The sequence below is a fragment of the Euleptes europaea genome, chromosome 2 (genome assembly GCF_029931775.1).
Source record: "Euleptes europaea isolate rEulEur1 chromosome 2, rEulEur1.hap1, whole genome shotgun sequence".
Classification (NCBI taxonomy): domain Eukaryota; kingdom Metazoa; phylum Chordata; class Lepidosauria; order Squamata; family Sphaerodactylidae; genus Euleptes; species Euleptes europaea.
In genome coordinates, this window is record NC_079313.1 from 27206346 (window position 1) to 27221751 (window position 15406).

Sequence of the window (15406 nt, forward strand, 5' to 3'; positions counted from 1 at the left end):
AGCAAATGCACTGGCTGGCTGATTATTAACAACCCACTGGAGGATATAGTCTCAAATGAAACTGGCATGTTTATTTGAGTAACATGTATGTGTGTGTGTACCTTTTTAAATGTCCCACTGCAGTGACAGGTGAAGCGGTGGCCACTCCTACTCCATTACCTACCATCCCTCCTCCTTTACCTGCTCTGTGGCATACCTGGAATCCTCTTTGTTGTAGCAAAGAAAGCAGAACAAGCTGCCAAAGGCAAGGTTTGCCTCATCAGAAAGGCATCTGATGCCCTGACAGTTCCTCTTAGCACTGTAGTATGCTGGGTCTATAGTCAAGCTATTCCAGAGATGGAAATGAGTGAAAAGAGTCTCTAAATTCTGAAGCCTAGTAATTACTATGATAGTTATAGCTAGGGGTTCAGTTGATGCCCATTTATGAAAATATATCTTCCCAGAGGTTGCAGCTCAGACAAACTTCAGTGCAGGGAGCAGGGAGAAAAGTGGAAGAACTCAGCTGGCTCCTTCTCGGAGGGGGTTAGCGTTATGCTTCAGAAATTGTTTCAAGATGTTGGCTGCTGCGCTCTTCAATAAAGGCTTTGGGGAAAATGCCCACTTTCCCATTGTACTGGCCTTCCAACCAGTCGTCATTCACTAGAATATAAAATATCAAAATCATGTTTAAGTAACAAAGCATAATCCGTTAATGCTGAGCACCAGGAGCAAGATGTGTTGTGTGGAGCGCCAAACATCACAGCTGAATTAAAAATGAGCATCTGCAAGTCTTAAAATGACCGGAGGCAAAGCAGGATAGTGTACCTGTACCTTTCATAGTTGTGCAGCCATGAAATTTTCCCAAGTACAGTCAGTCACACCTGCCAGAAACTCTCCTTGCTCTGCAGCTGCTTGAGCAACAAGCAGACCCTTTGCACCTGCTCACCTTGTTTGGGTTTTTGACCCTCAGGAGTGTTGACAAGAATTAGGCAGAGCAAAGGAGCAGTTTGACTCTGGAGCTCCAGAATAAAAATAACAGTAACTGTGTGCAGTAAATGAAGATGAAGGCTACACTGGCGGCAAAGAAGTTACTGTAAAAAAATAACTGGGGCGGGTATTGCTTGACAAAGGAACGGATAACTGAAGGACTCAGAAAAAAAGGGTGTTTTTTTTTTAAAAAAAGGAAAGGCATAACAGCATAATCCATCGACTTTGCTCCAGCTCTAAACAATGCCAATTTATTCTAAAGAGAGAATGTAAGTCTCTTTGAGGATACCACATTGTGCTGAGTAGACTTACCGCACATTCCTGGGAGCGGGGTGCGAAGCTCATTAGGAGCTGGCGTGACTGGCGGCATAAGCGTGCAGTTATCCTGTGATAATGGGCACTTACGCCATCACGGAGGGCCTCCCCCCCCAGCACAGCTATTCCGGGAACTATCCTGGGGCATCCCTAATGGCAGAGCTGACGCTAGTCAGCTTCCTAACCCCACTCCAGGAACGCCCCCTCACTAAGCAGTGTGGCTACGGCACCTTTTTTGGTGTTGTGGCCTCGCTGTTCTCAGTGGAGCATCTTTTCCTTTTCTACCTCCGCAGCGGCCAGGAAGCCCCCAGGAATGGGCTGCCTGTGCAAGCTTTTTGGCTCTTTAAGACCCCCTGTGCACCTGAAGCGCAGCCAGCCAGTTTAAACAACCTTTTTGCAAAAGGGTGGCTTATGAGAATTACTGCAAAGGCAAGGTTGGCTCAATGGCAACACAGAGGCTTCTCCCTGTAACGTGGGAGCACCGCATGAGCCACATAGGTGGGCCCTTTCAGAAAAACCTTTGAAGTAGATGGAACAGATGAGCCTTTTGCCCCGTTCCTCCACTACCCCCCCAACTACCCTCCTGCTCTGATCCTGCTGTATGAGGCAAGGCACCAAAGTGAAGCCACAGCAGGTGGGTGAGGGGACCAGTGGGGGAACAGAGGCCAGGAGATGCAGATGCCAGCTGGCGTTCGAAGCTTCCAAGGAGGCGAGCAGGATTTCCAGATTGCCACATCTGGCTACTTGTGTCTGGGAGATGACAAAAGGAAGTAGAAACCCAGAATGGAGTAGAGGTATGGGCATGCACAAGACATCCATGGTTGGTGGTAACAAGGAAATGATGTAGTAAGCAGACTAAGAAAGTGTCAGGAGGTATAACTGCAAGGTGGTTAAGAGAAGTGGCCATGAAAACGAGGCACCAACTTCCTGGAGGAAGGAGAGCTATGACTCTTGCTGCCTTCTACAGAGAGTATGTACGTTTACATAAACTTAAATCACACTCGATACAAGTTGTGGCTAAGTACTTAATTTAGCACATAGTGTTATGCTTTCTGACTTGATTACTTCATTCAGCGGAAGAGTTAACAGTCACTTGTACATTTGAGTGTTTGTTGATCTGCAGGTGGAGCTGTTTAATTCATTTAACATTGCAACAAGCAACACTTTGGTGAAGACTAGGGGTGTGCACTCGGCAAAGCCAAACTGGAAAAAGCTCCCAAGAAATACCTTATTGTTATTTTTCAGGGGGTTTTCCTCCTGAAATAAATGGCGGTGATTTAAAGGGAGCCGAAAAGCGAAACCCAAATAATGCTGCATTTGGGGGGCATTTGGCTGGGCTGCTTTGGCCCCGCCACCATTTTAAAAAAAGACTGGAGGGAATCCCGTCTCCCTCCCTCCCTCACTTACCTGATGGTTGGCTGGGTCTCGGAGGCAGCAGGCACCTCTGAAGCCCATGTGGCTCTTGGAGGCGGTGGGCCGAGCCAAGCCCAGCTCTGCCTCCTGCCACCTCCAAGACCCACACAAAGTTTGGAGGCGGCGTGGAATTTTTCAAATACGGAGTTAATAGACCCAATTTTATTATTTTATTTTTAGGGGAAAAAACACACAAAAACACACACATACAAAACAGGAGATTTGGCTCTTTTCAGATTTTTCTAAAATTTCTGGTCTATTAAACCCGAACCCGAAAAATGCTGAAAAAAATAGTGCAGACCCCTAAAGACTGACAACCTCTGCCGAAGGTTGCTAAAATGGAGTAAAGGTCTGAGGAAGGGAAATTCATGGAGGCCTTCCAGGTGTGCATTTGTGTGTACAGCTGATAATCAGGCCTCGCTGTTTGGGATTTGCTTACCTTTAGAAAGAACAAGTATTATGTCTCCTTTCTGGAATGCCAGGTCCTCCGGCTGACTGGCTTCATAACTGTATCGTGCTACAACCTGGTTCGCTTCCATCTGGGTTGGTTCTTCCTGCTGAAAGGCCTTGCCGTCTTCCATGTCTGGGGTATCTTTGTCTGCCTGACATAGGAAACAGCCAGATTTTTTTTTCTTAATGAGCAATACACAATTTCAAAAGGTGTTTGTGTTTATTCAGGCGGATTTATGTTGCTGGAAATAAATGCCTACAGCGAGGTTTTTCTGACAGCCGAACATGAAGCTGTTCAACAGCAGAATGAAAATCAGCTCATTCTCGGCGCCAGTCCTGGGCCTCCATAAGGATGCAGAGGCTCCTTCCTGACTCCTTTTGTTTCAATGTTGTAATGTTTGTGGCTGGAGACCACCATGATCCTGAACTGTAGAGAAATTGGTCAAAATTGGTTTGGAAAATCTTGGCGTAACTTCGTCAACGTGTGTGTGTGTGTGTGTGTGTGTGTGTGCTTTTTTCCTATTGAACTAAAATCTTGCATCCCCAAACTGCTTATTTTTAGAATAAGAATTGTGCCATCAAGGAGTGGGAGGAAGGGGGACACCTGGCAAGTCTCTGCATGAATCACTGTTCTAGGTATGCCTCTTAAGAGCCCAAGGACTTCTCCTGTACTGGGAGTGACTTGATCTTTCAGTCACAGCCAACAGAGTTGCAGCAGTAATTATTCCCACCTTCCCTTTCCCTGGTTTAGGCTGATTGGAAGGCAGCAGAATTCAGCAGGTACACTGGTTTGGTTATTCTAGTTGAGGGGCTTTCCTCTGGCAGGCGCAGTCTTAGCCAATACGAAACGGGCATGTGCCTTGGGCCCCTTGGAAGGGGCTCTGACCATCCTTAGCCCACCCCGTAAAGGAGGGGGGAGATAAGAAGAGCAGGCTCCTGCCACTTCTGGGGCTCAGGCAACCAGCTTCCAGTGGTGGTTCCCACACAGAGAGGGGCCACCCCTTGTTTGGCCCTGGTGGGGGGTGGCATTGATTCTGGTACCCCCCCAGTGCTTCAGAATCACAAAGACTGTCCTCCGGTAGGAGGTGCTTTCCCCTGACAGAAGGGGTGGACTTCTTGTATTAGGGGGAAGCTCTTTCTGCTGGAGAGAAGCACCTCTGTAGCTGAACAGACCTGTGTGCTTCTGCCCATTGGCCAGAGGACTAGAAGCAGAGAGCTTGTTGCAACAGCAGATATGGAATACTACCTGCGTTGTTTTTCTCTGTCCACAAACAAGCAGGCTACTGAGTTACTTTTTAAAAAAAAAATGGAAGATGAAAGTTCAATGGGGGGGTTTCACCCATGGTCGCAAAGCAGATGGCTGGCATTTTCCCCTTCAAAGTGCACCTTTTTCTGATCTGGTCTTCCCCACCTGGTAGACGCTGCACCACAGTGTCAAGCAGTAGTTCTGGGCGTGACTCCACACCGTCTTCAGGCCGTCCTCACTAAGAACTACCAGATCCTGGCTGTCTCTAGGCTGGTAACTGAACGACACAGGGAAAATAGTGAGGCCAAAAACATGCCACGCTTTGAGCCAGGCGAGGGCAAGGCTGGGATAGGAATTTTTTACTGAAAACATTGAAGTTCCTATTCTCCATGGTGGCAATGTAATTGGATCCCCTGCGGACAAGGATCACTGAACAAAAAAGCATGGGAAAGAAACCCAACCTAAAAAACCAAGAGCTGGGTACCCAAGGCTGGGTGGAAAAGGTAAAATTATATGTTAGAAAAATATTTTTATTTTAAGGCACATATATTTCGGTTAAAAACATTAAAAATGATAAAACAAGGCACAATGGCAACTCATAAGGTTCATAGACCTAAACCACACAGACCATATGTGTTTTGGCCTACAGGCCTTTATCAGTGGTCAAATAAAAGTTCATATAACGCACACACAAGTATTAAACAAATGTATGTCCGTATATAGGTAGATAACTTTATATCAGCCCGGGCATGTGTATAGGATGTATAATAAATTTCAAATTAGAGATCCCTCTTGGTAGAATATGCATAAGTTCTACCCTGGGCTGTACTGGTCTCTCATACAGAGTGTGCATGCAAGTATCAACTTCATAAAGCAGTATTTTTTTTACCTCAGCCTTGTGTTTTTTGGGGAAAGCTCCAGCTTCTTGCAAACCTTCTCCAGGAGGCTGCTGTAAAAGAGATCAGGACTGGCTTGCAAAGCTATGGTGTATTTATAATGGACTTTGATGATGTAGGGCATTGGGACAGCCAAGCTGAGGACCTGCAGGAAAAGAAATGTGAAACACTGCGTGAGTCAGCCTTGCAAGAGCAATGAAGCAGGGGAGGGTCTTTCTCACAGAACTGTCCACATCGCGGGAAATAAGGGGATGCGGGACCTGTCTTTGTAGTAAAGCTTACCTGTAGTAAACAAGCAGACTACATTTTTATCCTGCCCTTCTTCTGATGTGTTCAGGATGACAAAAACAGTTTACTCCCCATTTCGTCCTAGCAACAACCCTATGAGGTGGGACAGGATGAGAGTGAATAACAAGCCCAAGGTCATCCAATGAGCTTCATGGTAGAGTGGGGATTTGAATCCAGGTTTTGAATCCAGCAGTACCAGTTTAGACCTTTAGCCATTATATACCACATTGGCTTTTACTTGCTTAGCACTTTATAATGGTTATTGCGGTGAACTCGAGTAGCACTATGGCTATAGGCTTATTAAGTGTCTTAAAACGAATTTTAAACTGGTGAATTTCTAAAGAAGAAAGGCTGGGCCTCAGGCCTGTGTGGAGATTCCTGCCATGTGACCAAAGAAAACCTTGATCTAATTCTGAGCATGTGGGGAAAGAAGTACTATGCAAATACTTAGGGGCAGTTTTACTATATACTGTTACTTCCTACCTCTTTGTTTAAGGAAGAGGTGTGGCCAAATGGGAGGGGTGTGTGACTAAAAGTATATGGGTGGGACTCCCAAGACCAACAGCACCTACAAAAGATATTTTTTTCCTAACCCTACAAGTAGCTTTTTACAGCATATTCTAATGTGAATAAACCTAATGTGCTTCTAAGGTGAAGTGTGGATTGGACCAGGTGATCTCTTCAAAGGTAGACATTCGTTTCTCAAACTGAAAATGAATTCAGATGTCAAAGTATAAAATCTGAGACCTTTAACATAAAGTTTGAGAGCCAGTGTGGCGTAAGAGCAGCAGACTAATCTGGAGAACCGAGTTTGATTCCCCACTCCTCCACATGAGCAGCGGACTCTAATCTGGTGAACTGGGTTTGCTTCCCCATTCCTACACATGAAGGCTGTTCGGTGACCTTGGGCTAGTCACAGTTCTCTGAACTCTCTCAGCCCTACCTACCTCACAAGGTGTCTGCTGTGGGGAGGGGAAGGGAAGGTGATTGTAAGCTGCTTTGGGACACCTTAAAGGTAGAGAAAAATGGGGTATAAAAGCCAATTCTTTTTTCTAAGCTGGTTTGGGTTTCTAGATTCCACATTTCAGATTCAGACCATGAGGCTGAGGGAGGTTTTTCCTCCAAAACGGGTTTTTGGTTCTGTAACACAGCATGGTAGGGTACAAATTCACTGGCCCATTTATCCTTTCCAAAAGACTAGCGGTGCAAAAAAGTTGTTACCTCAGGTGCTCGTCTTCTTTGGCCTGCAGGAAAAACAGGATAGTTCTCAGCAGACAACAATAAAGTAGGCACAGAACATCCGCTAACAGTTGGTTAACATCTATGTCCACATTTTCCAGATTCTGGATAAAACAGCATCTGGAAAATGTGGGGGAAACGCACAGGGAGAGCGAGGCGACCTCTGACGGGTGGGAAAGGCATGCATAATCAAAAGGAAGCCCTGAAGCAGTCGGCGGGGGTGACTGCGGGGAAATGTCTGCATAAAAGGCCTTTTAGCTCTTTTGGTTGCAGAGAGATAAGGGGAAAGTTGCATGCTTGATAGGATGTGTTTGTCCTGTGTTACTGTCACTGACCTGTAGAAGGCTTATCAGGCCGTTCTGGAGCAGCAATACTAGGTGGAGCTGGAATGTCCATGTCTGCCTGGTTCTCCTCCTGCATCAAACAGAAACAGGTTGGCAACTATGGTTGTGTGTAGTACCGTGTTTCCCCGAAAATAAGACACTGTCTTATATTTATTTTTCCTCAGGACACACTATGTCTTATTTTCAGGGGATGTCTTATTTTTATTAAGTATGGTACAACAATCTACATTTATTCAAAGATAGTTAAGTCGTCTTCTTCTGGAACATCATCATCAACTCTCCAAACCCGGAATTCCATCCTGAATTTCTTCTTCCCCCTGAGGACACACAGTACCTAAAGCACAGCGTCCTGCTCCTCACTACACTGAGGAGACTTTTACTTTCACTTTCACTCCCTCTGTGCCCCGGTGCAGAGGGAGCCTCCCGGCCGGGCCAGCAAAGCTCTGTCGCGGCTGGCACCAAATCGAACCGGGCGGGGAATGGCCTTCCGGGAGGCAAGGCCCTTGGCCTTCCCCGCGGACCGCCGACCAGCTGAACAACGGGCATGGCAGGGGGAAACGGGCGGGGCTACAGGACGAGTGGCCTGAGGCCAAGGAAACTATCCGGGAACAGCGAACTGGCGGGAAGTCTTGGTACGCTGCATAGCCACGCCTATCACTATGTCTTATTTTCGGGTATGGCTTATATTGCGCAAATGCTTAGAAATCCTGCTACGGCTTATTTTATGGGTATGTCTTATTTTTGGGGAAACACGGTAGTGGAACTTCAGAAAGAGACCTCCTTTCAATAGGATATCAGAGGGAGGCCCAAGTTCCAATCTCAGCTCAAATCTGGACTGGCCATGAGGCCTTGAGCAAGTCATTATACTTCAGTGTTAATTTTCTAACTGAGAACATCACTGACCTACTCGATTGGGTCTTTTCTGAGGCAAATGAGAGACAAACAAAGCGTCACATGACTAGTAAATAAAAGCAGAGCTGGAACGAAACATGGTGGAATGTGTGGCTGCCTTCCAGAAAGGGAGCTATAAGTATAGTTGCCTTATGTCTCCTCTAAAACAGTGGAAGTTAAAATATTTGCCACTTCCTTGTGCTACATCACTGGCGCGTAGCAGAACATACAGTGTTAGGATATCAAGATCTGGGTAAAGTGTCCTAGACTTTATGGAGGATGGAACTACACTATACCCAAAGTCTAGTTCCAGCCTAACAGTTAATGTTAACTTACTCGGACTGAAGGCTGGTTCTGCAGTTCCATGGGCTCCAGGTAGTTGCAAGGTACAATCCCTTTCTGTAAAAAAAAAACACACACACACAATCCAGAAACTGGATGAGAACTGACAAAGCCAGATCTGTGCACTCAGAGCAATGGAAAGAATCCAAGGAAGAATGAAGTTTTGCCCAACTCGCCACCTGAAAAAGGTCTCTTTTCTAATTCCCAAGTTAATAACAGGCATTTTATTTCTCTTTCAGCAGACCAATGTGGACTCTTTTTCCATGAAAAGGGTGTCTGGATAACTAGGCGGGGTCTTGGCATCTTTGGGTCAGATCCTATGCATTGCATGTATAGTTGTGCTTGTTGAGTGGAACTTTCCCACCTCCTCCTTCCCATTGCAAGCCTGCTGTTCTCCACAAAATCCTGGGTGGGGGGCTTACTAGAACATCAAGTAATGGCCTGTAGGGACCTGCAGGGGGTGAATCAGTGAAAATCTCAGGCAGGCTTGAATGAAAGGAATTAGGTGAAGGACCCAACCCTTCATTTCTTCCACATTCATGCCTGATTTTCTTTTGTCCATAGTACTTCCCTGCCACACTAAGAGGCAAGGCACAGATCCCTTGTCTTTTATTACCATCCTGCTTTTGATGTACAGTAAGAAGCAGCAGCTTTCCTCTGGTATAAAGGCCTACATTTGAGCATGGAGAGCTACAATATGGCTGTATAAACATGAGGCTCTCTAGGATGAAAAGGGGACGTTATCTTTGCATGTTGGCTGGAAACAGGACTCCCCATTGAAAGATTTTATGCCCTCTAGACAGAGTCCCTCCATATTTTGCTGGGCAAAACCCAACATGGCTTCTGTAAGGGTAGGTCCTGTCTCACTGACCTATTAGAGTTTTTTGAAAGCGTCAGTAAGCACATGGGCAGGAATGAGCCTGTGGATATTGTGTATTTGGATTTCCAAAAAGCTTTTGACAAAGTCTGCCACCAAAGACTGCTAAGCAAACTTCATAGTCATGGGATAAGAGGACAAATCCTCTTATGGATTGAGAGCTGGCTGAAAAATAGGAAGAAGAGAGTAGAAATCAATGGTCAGTTCTCCCAATGGCAGAATGTGAGCAGTGGGGTGCCTCGGGGATCTGTGTTAGGACCGGTGCTTTTCAACCTGTTCATCAATGACCTGGAGTTGGGGTTAAACAGTGAAGTAGTGAAGTTTGCAGATGACACCAAATTATTTATGGTGGTTAAAACAAAATCGGACTATGAAGAGCTCCAGAAGGATCTCTGCATACTGGAAGAATGGGCATTAAAATGGCAAATGAGATTCAATGTGAGCAAGTGTAAAGTGATGCATATTGGGGCAAAAAATCCCAACTTCACATATACACTGATGGGATCTGTGCTGGCAGCGACAGACCAAGAAAGGGATCTTGGGGTGGTAGTGGATAGCTCAATGAAGATGTCAACACAGTGTGCGGCTGCTGTAAAAAAGGCCAATTCCATGCTGGCCATAATTAGACAAGGAATAGAGAATAAAACTGCTGATATCATACTGCCCTTGTACAAATCTATGGTGAGACCACACTTGGAAAACTGTGTACAGTTCTGGTCACCACACCTAAAAAAGGATATTACAGAGCTTGAGAAGGTGCAGAAAAGAGCAACCAAAATGATCAGGGGACTAGAGAAACTGTCCTATGGGGAGCGGTTAAGACGCTTAGAGCTGTTTAGCTTGGAAAGAAGGCGGCTGAGGGGAGACATGATAGAGGTCTATAAAATTATGCATGGTTTGGAGAGAGTGGACAGGGAGAGGTTTTTCTCCCTCTCCCATAATACTAGAACACGAGGTCATCTGCTGAAGCTGGAGGGTGAGAGATTCAAAACAGATAAAAGGAAGTATTTTTTCACACAACGCATATTAAACTGTGGAACTCCCTGCCCCAGGATGTGGTGATGGCTGCCAGCTTGGAGGGTTTTAAGAGGGGACTGGACATATTCATGGAGGAAAGTGGTATTAATGGCTATTAGTTAGAATGGATATTAATCATGCTGCATACCTATTCTCTCTAGCGTCAGAGGAGCATGCCTATTATTTTGGGTGTGGTGGAACACGGGCAGGATGGTGCTGCGGCAGTTGTCTTGTTTGTGGCTTCCTAGAGGCACCTGGTTGGCCACTGTGTGAACAGACTGCTGGACTTGATGGGCCTTGGTCTGATCCAGCAGGGCCTTTCTTATGTTCTTATGTTCATATCAGGACTCATCAAACCCTTAACCAAGGATCTTGGCAATGCTGGCCTTTATACTTACCTTCCCATTAAACACAACAGTGGCCCAGTTGTCTTTCTCCTTCTTCAGGACAAAAACAATGTTTCCAGGAAGGACTTGGAGCTCGTCTGTTGTTTCGGGTACAAATTCATACATGACTCTGTGAGGTGCTCCCTGCAGGGCCCTGTGTGAGGAAGTGACAATATATTACCTTTCCCTAATTCTCTTCCCCTTCTTTCTCCCCAACTGGGCAATTCATCCAAGTCCCATGTTTCCAGCTACAACTGATTCTGGAGCCTGTGGGGAGCTTTAAGCCAAGTCCCATAAGAATATAAAAGCAACCGTGCTCTGACCAATGGTCCACCTAGTCCAGCATCTTGTTTCACATAGTGGCCCATCAGCTGCGCCTGGAAGGCCTACAAATGGGGGTCTACAGGTCAAAGCCTCCCCCTGTTGGTACTGGACTTCAGAGGGACACTGCCTCTGAACATGGAGGTGCCATTTAGTCATTTTGGCTAACAGGATTGATAAATCAGTCCTCCATGAAACTGTCTAATCCACTTCTCAAGCAAAATTAGTGGCCATCACTATGACATGCATCAGCAAAATCCACAAGCCAATCACTCCTTAAGTAAAGTCCTTCTTTTGTCCTGAATAATTTCTTCACTTTAATGATACTGCTCATGTAGCCAATTCGGCCTTGAACAGTGTCACACTGAGATTGCAATTAAAGAAAAAGGAACTATATATTTTTATGTGTGTATGTAAATAAATACATAGATAACCAATAAAATAATTAATATTTTTTTAAATTTTAATTGACTGGGAAAGAAACTTGGCAACTGCCAATGTAGTATTAAAATTCACCCCTGCTGAAAGGACCCTCAGATTATCCAATTCGCACACAGGGTCCTAGATAAAAGGTTTTATCCATCTGTTTCTAGCCTCATGGAGCAGGGCACAACTAAATAAAGAATGGTGAAGAGTATGTTTAGCCAGAACCACTTTGACATACTTGTTCAGAGTATGGAACCCTATTTCAATGACCCATTAGCTCCCCTGGTGGAATGGCATTTAACCTAGCCAACATGATCATCTTTATCATGGGACTATCAGGAAGTCGAAATATGTTGGAAGAGATTGCAGCAGATTTTGCCCTGTATCTATATCCTATCAATTTCGTAGGATGCCTGTGAATGGAAAAAGGAAAACATTCTCACTATCCATTTTCTTCGTCCCATGCATAATTTTTCAAATCTCGTATCATGATCATTTTGAAACCCTCTTTTGCACTTTTTGGCACTTCAATTTTTTTTTTGAGATAGAAGTATTGGAACTGTACACAGTATTCCAAATGTGGGCACACCATGAGTCTATACAAGGGCACGGCACTACAGCAATCTTGTTTTCAAGCCTTTTCCTAATACTTCCTAGCATACATTTTTCCTTTTTCATCCCTGAGATGAAATCATCATACTTGGGCACTAAGCAGGTGATGAAGGGGTCAGATGGTGGCTTCGTTAATTTATGCGTACCTTCCCAGAGGTCCATCAGTTCTGGGCACATTTTATAACTGATATATTATTGACATCCTGGATTAAACAATCAACTCTGGGAGCCTCAGTGGTAAGGCATCTGATTTACATGCAGAAGGTCACAGGTTCAATCACCAACATCTCCAGTTAAAGGAGAAGGTAGTAGGTGACGTGAAAGACCTCTGCCAAAGACCATGGAGAGCTGCTGCCAGTCAGAGTAGACAATAATGCCCTTGCAGAGCAAGGATCTGACTCAGTCTAAGGCAACATTCATGTGTTGGGAGTGGGGGGTGGGATGGGAAGCAGCAAACCAGCATCTGCAAACATCTGATTTTGCACATGACAAGCATATTGCATATTTTGAATTTATTTTTTCCTTTTATCTTTCTTTGAGAAAGAATATTAGTTTATTGATCTTACCTGAGTATTTCTGGTGTTTTGGGTCTGGGAGGTGGGTCTGCTGCCTGCAAACACACAAATACATTTTGGTGTTAGATTCTCCCATGTACAGCAGTGCTCATCCATCTTTTCTTCCCCAAGGTCTGCACTGCATTCAGAATTGGGGGCACTGCTTTTCTAATATTACTGATTGCATGGAGAGAGCATGCTCATGGACACAGCCTTCATGCATAGGCCTTGTATGCACGGGTTGTTTCCATCACAATCACACACACCCCCGACTACTTCAGGGCTTCATTTTCACTATGAATATCTTTTCCGACCTTTTTCTCCCCACATTTCCCCCGCGTTCTCCCTGCGTTTTCAAGAAAGCACGGGGAGAGAGTGAAGTGACTTCTAAAGGTTGGAAAAGACATGCATAATGAAAACGAAGATCCAAAGTAGTCGGGGGGGGGGGATAGCCACAGAAACAACTTGTGCATAAAAGGCCATAGACACTGTGCTCACCAACTGGCAATCATGCAAGGTGGGGTGTGGGCCCAGCATGCATGCGCACCTCCATGCATTCAGTCAACATACAGAGAGGTTGAGTGTACAGGACTTCCATGTTTCACATACACACCTGTTGTTACATCACCCCTTTCTTTCAATATGGGCTCCAAGGCAGCATCTGTAAAGCTCTCAGTGGGTCTCCCATCCATGTATTGGCCAGCTCTGGTCAATGTGGACAATTTTAACTTTGTTGTAGGCCATCTTGTAAAAATCCCAGTAGGTTTCTCATGGATATTTTTTAAGTGGTTCCAATTGCTTTCGTTTACACCACCAGACAAATGCCTTCCAGGTGAAGTTGTAGATTCATCTGGTAGACGGTTGTCTAGCCTTCTGTATGGTGGTTACCACATTCTGGGAATATCCAAGGTCTAGCAACCGCTGCCTTTCAAGGCCCAAGTGGTCAGATGAAGCCACCCCAGACCCTGGTGTAGAAGATCCTGAATTACTGGTAATCGTCATGGTTCTTAGATGGACAATTCTCTCAGGGTTGGTAACCACGGCCTTTGTGGCCAATGTGGGGCTATGAAGATGACATTGGCTTTCTCCATTCTTATTTTCCATAGTGCCTTGGGTATTATTGGGAGAGGAGCAAAGGCATGAAGGAGTTCTTTTGGCCATGAGGACAGCAGAGCGACTGTCATTTCCTCTCTTGGGTGGACGAATCTCAAGCAGAGTCTCTGAGACTGATGGTTTGTCGGGGATGCAAATAGGTGGTGGTCCGAACCTTTTTGTTATTTGCTAGAATACCTCTTTGCTTATGGCCCTTTCCCCTTCATCCACATGTGGTCGGCTGAGCCAGTCAGCCTGTGTGTTCACCGTGCCCTTGACATGTTCCGCCCTTAGTGATATCAGATGTCTTTCCGCCCAATTTAGGATGGCTTTGGCTTCAGCATGGAGAGATAAGGAGCGAGACCCTCCCTGTTTGTTTATAATGTACCTTTGCCGAAAAGTTGTCTTGTTCTAATCAATACATGATGTCTTTGGATCAGTGGTTGGAATGCCAGAAGAGCTTTCTTGATGGCACACAGCTCTAACTTGTTTATGTGAAACTTATTCTCCTTCAGTGACCACTGGCCTTGATCGGTGTATATCTGTGTAGTGGATGTCTGTAGGTAAGTCTGACCCTTTGACAGGTTGGTTGTTCTTGTCCGCCACAGGAGACTGTCTCTGACTTGGCTGGTCAGGGTGAGTCATGAATTTCTCTTTTGCAGAATTTGTCTTGGTGTGCCTTCAGGAACCACTGCAGTGGTCTTGCATGTAGTCAGGCCCAGTGAACAGTTCCTATGCAGGATACCATCAGACCCTGTAGATGCGCTAGGGATGTTAGTCCCGCCGATCTGGACTTGCTGATTTGCTTTGCCAATTTTGATATGGTATCTTGTCTTGAGGTAAGTATAGCATGTTGTTTGAGGTGTCTATAAACACTCCTAGATACAGGATCGTCTGCAATGGGAGCAGGTTGCTTTTGGCTCGGTTTACGAGGAAGCCAAGTTGTTCCAGGATGTGAATTGTTTCTTGTTTGGAGTGGGCACTCACTAGGATGTCGTCCAAGTAGGAGAAGATGTGAATCCCTTGTTCCCTCAGAAGCGCTACCGGAGTGATGAGTACCTTTGTGAAAACCCTCGCGTTTGATAAGAGTCCGAAAAGGAGTGCCCTGAATTAGTAGTGATGTTGACCATGGGCAAACCGAAGGTACTTGCGATGTAATGGGTTGATCGGTATGTGTAGGCAGGCCTCCATTAGATCTATGGGTTTTAAGAATGACTGGGGTCACAGAGCCTCGATGATGGATCGAAGAGTCTCTATCCTGAAAATGTTTTTGCCTCACGAACTTGTTTACATACTTCAAGTCCAATATTGCGCCCCAGTACCCATTTCGCTTTGGCATGGTAAAGATAGTGGAAGACACCCTGGAGTGCAGCTCTGAAGACGATACTGGTTCTATGGTTCATATTTCCAGTAGATGGCGGATTGCTTCTTGGTTCCTGAGACATTTGTCTCGGTTTGGTGAGACTGGAGATGGGGTAAACCGGTCAGGTGGGGGTGCCTGAATTACATCAGATAACCTTTGTGTATGATTTGTCAGACCCAGGTGTCCACCTGGACTAGGTTCCAGATGTTGGCGAAATGTAGAAGTCTTCCCCCCACTTGAATCAGAAGGCAGACATTGCTTCCTTTGTTTATTGGAGAATTTTCCCGATTTATCTGCCACCTGGTGCTGAAACTGGGAAGTTTTGTTGAACCTGTATCTCCTACAGAAGGATACCCTTCTGCCAGACC

The 15406-nt window shown here is 45.5% G+C and overlaps 1 protein-coding gene across 1 annotated transcript in view; it reads right to left on the reverse strand.

Annotated features, from left to right (window-relative positions):
* Positions 1-529: 529 nt before the first annotated feature.
* The window catches only part of NCF2 (neutrophil cytosolic factor 2), a 30003-nt gene continuing 15126 nt past the window's right edge, over positions 530-15406 (reverse strand). Inside the window, exons 7-15 of the mRNA XM_056844339.1 lie at positions 12596-12639; positions 10683-10824; positions 8385-8447; positions 7149-7227; positions 6796-6818; positions 5280-5431; positions 4556-4667; positions 3134-3296; positions 530-639 (exon numbers count right to left, since the gene is read on the reverse strand). Of these exons, the coding sequence (XP_056700317.1) occupies positions 530-639; positions 3134-3296; positions 4556-4667; positions 5280-5431; positions 6796-6818; positions 7149-7227; positions 8385-8447; positions 10683-10824; positions 12596-12639 (888 nt within the window). The remainder of the gene's footprint in view (positions 640-3133; positions 3297-4555; positions 4668-5279; positions 5432-6795; positions 6819-7148; positions 7228-8384; positions 8448-10682; positions 10825-12595; positions 12640-15406) is intronic.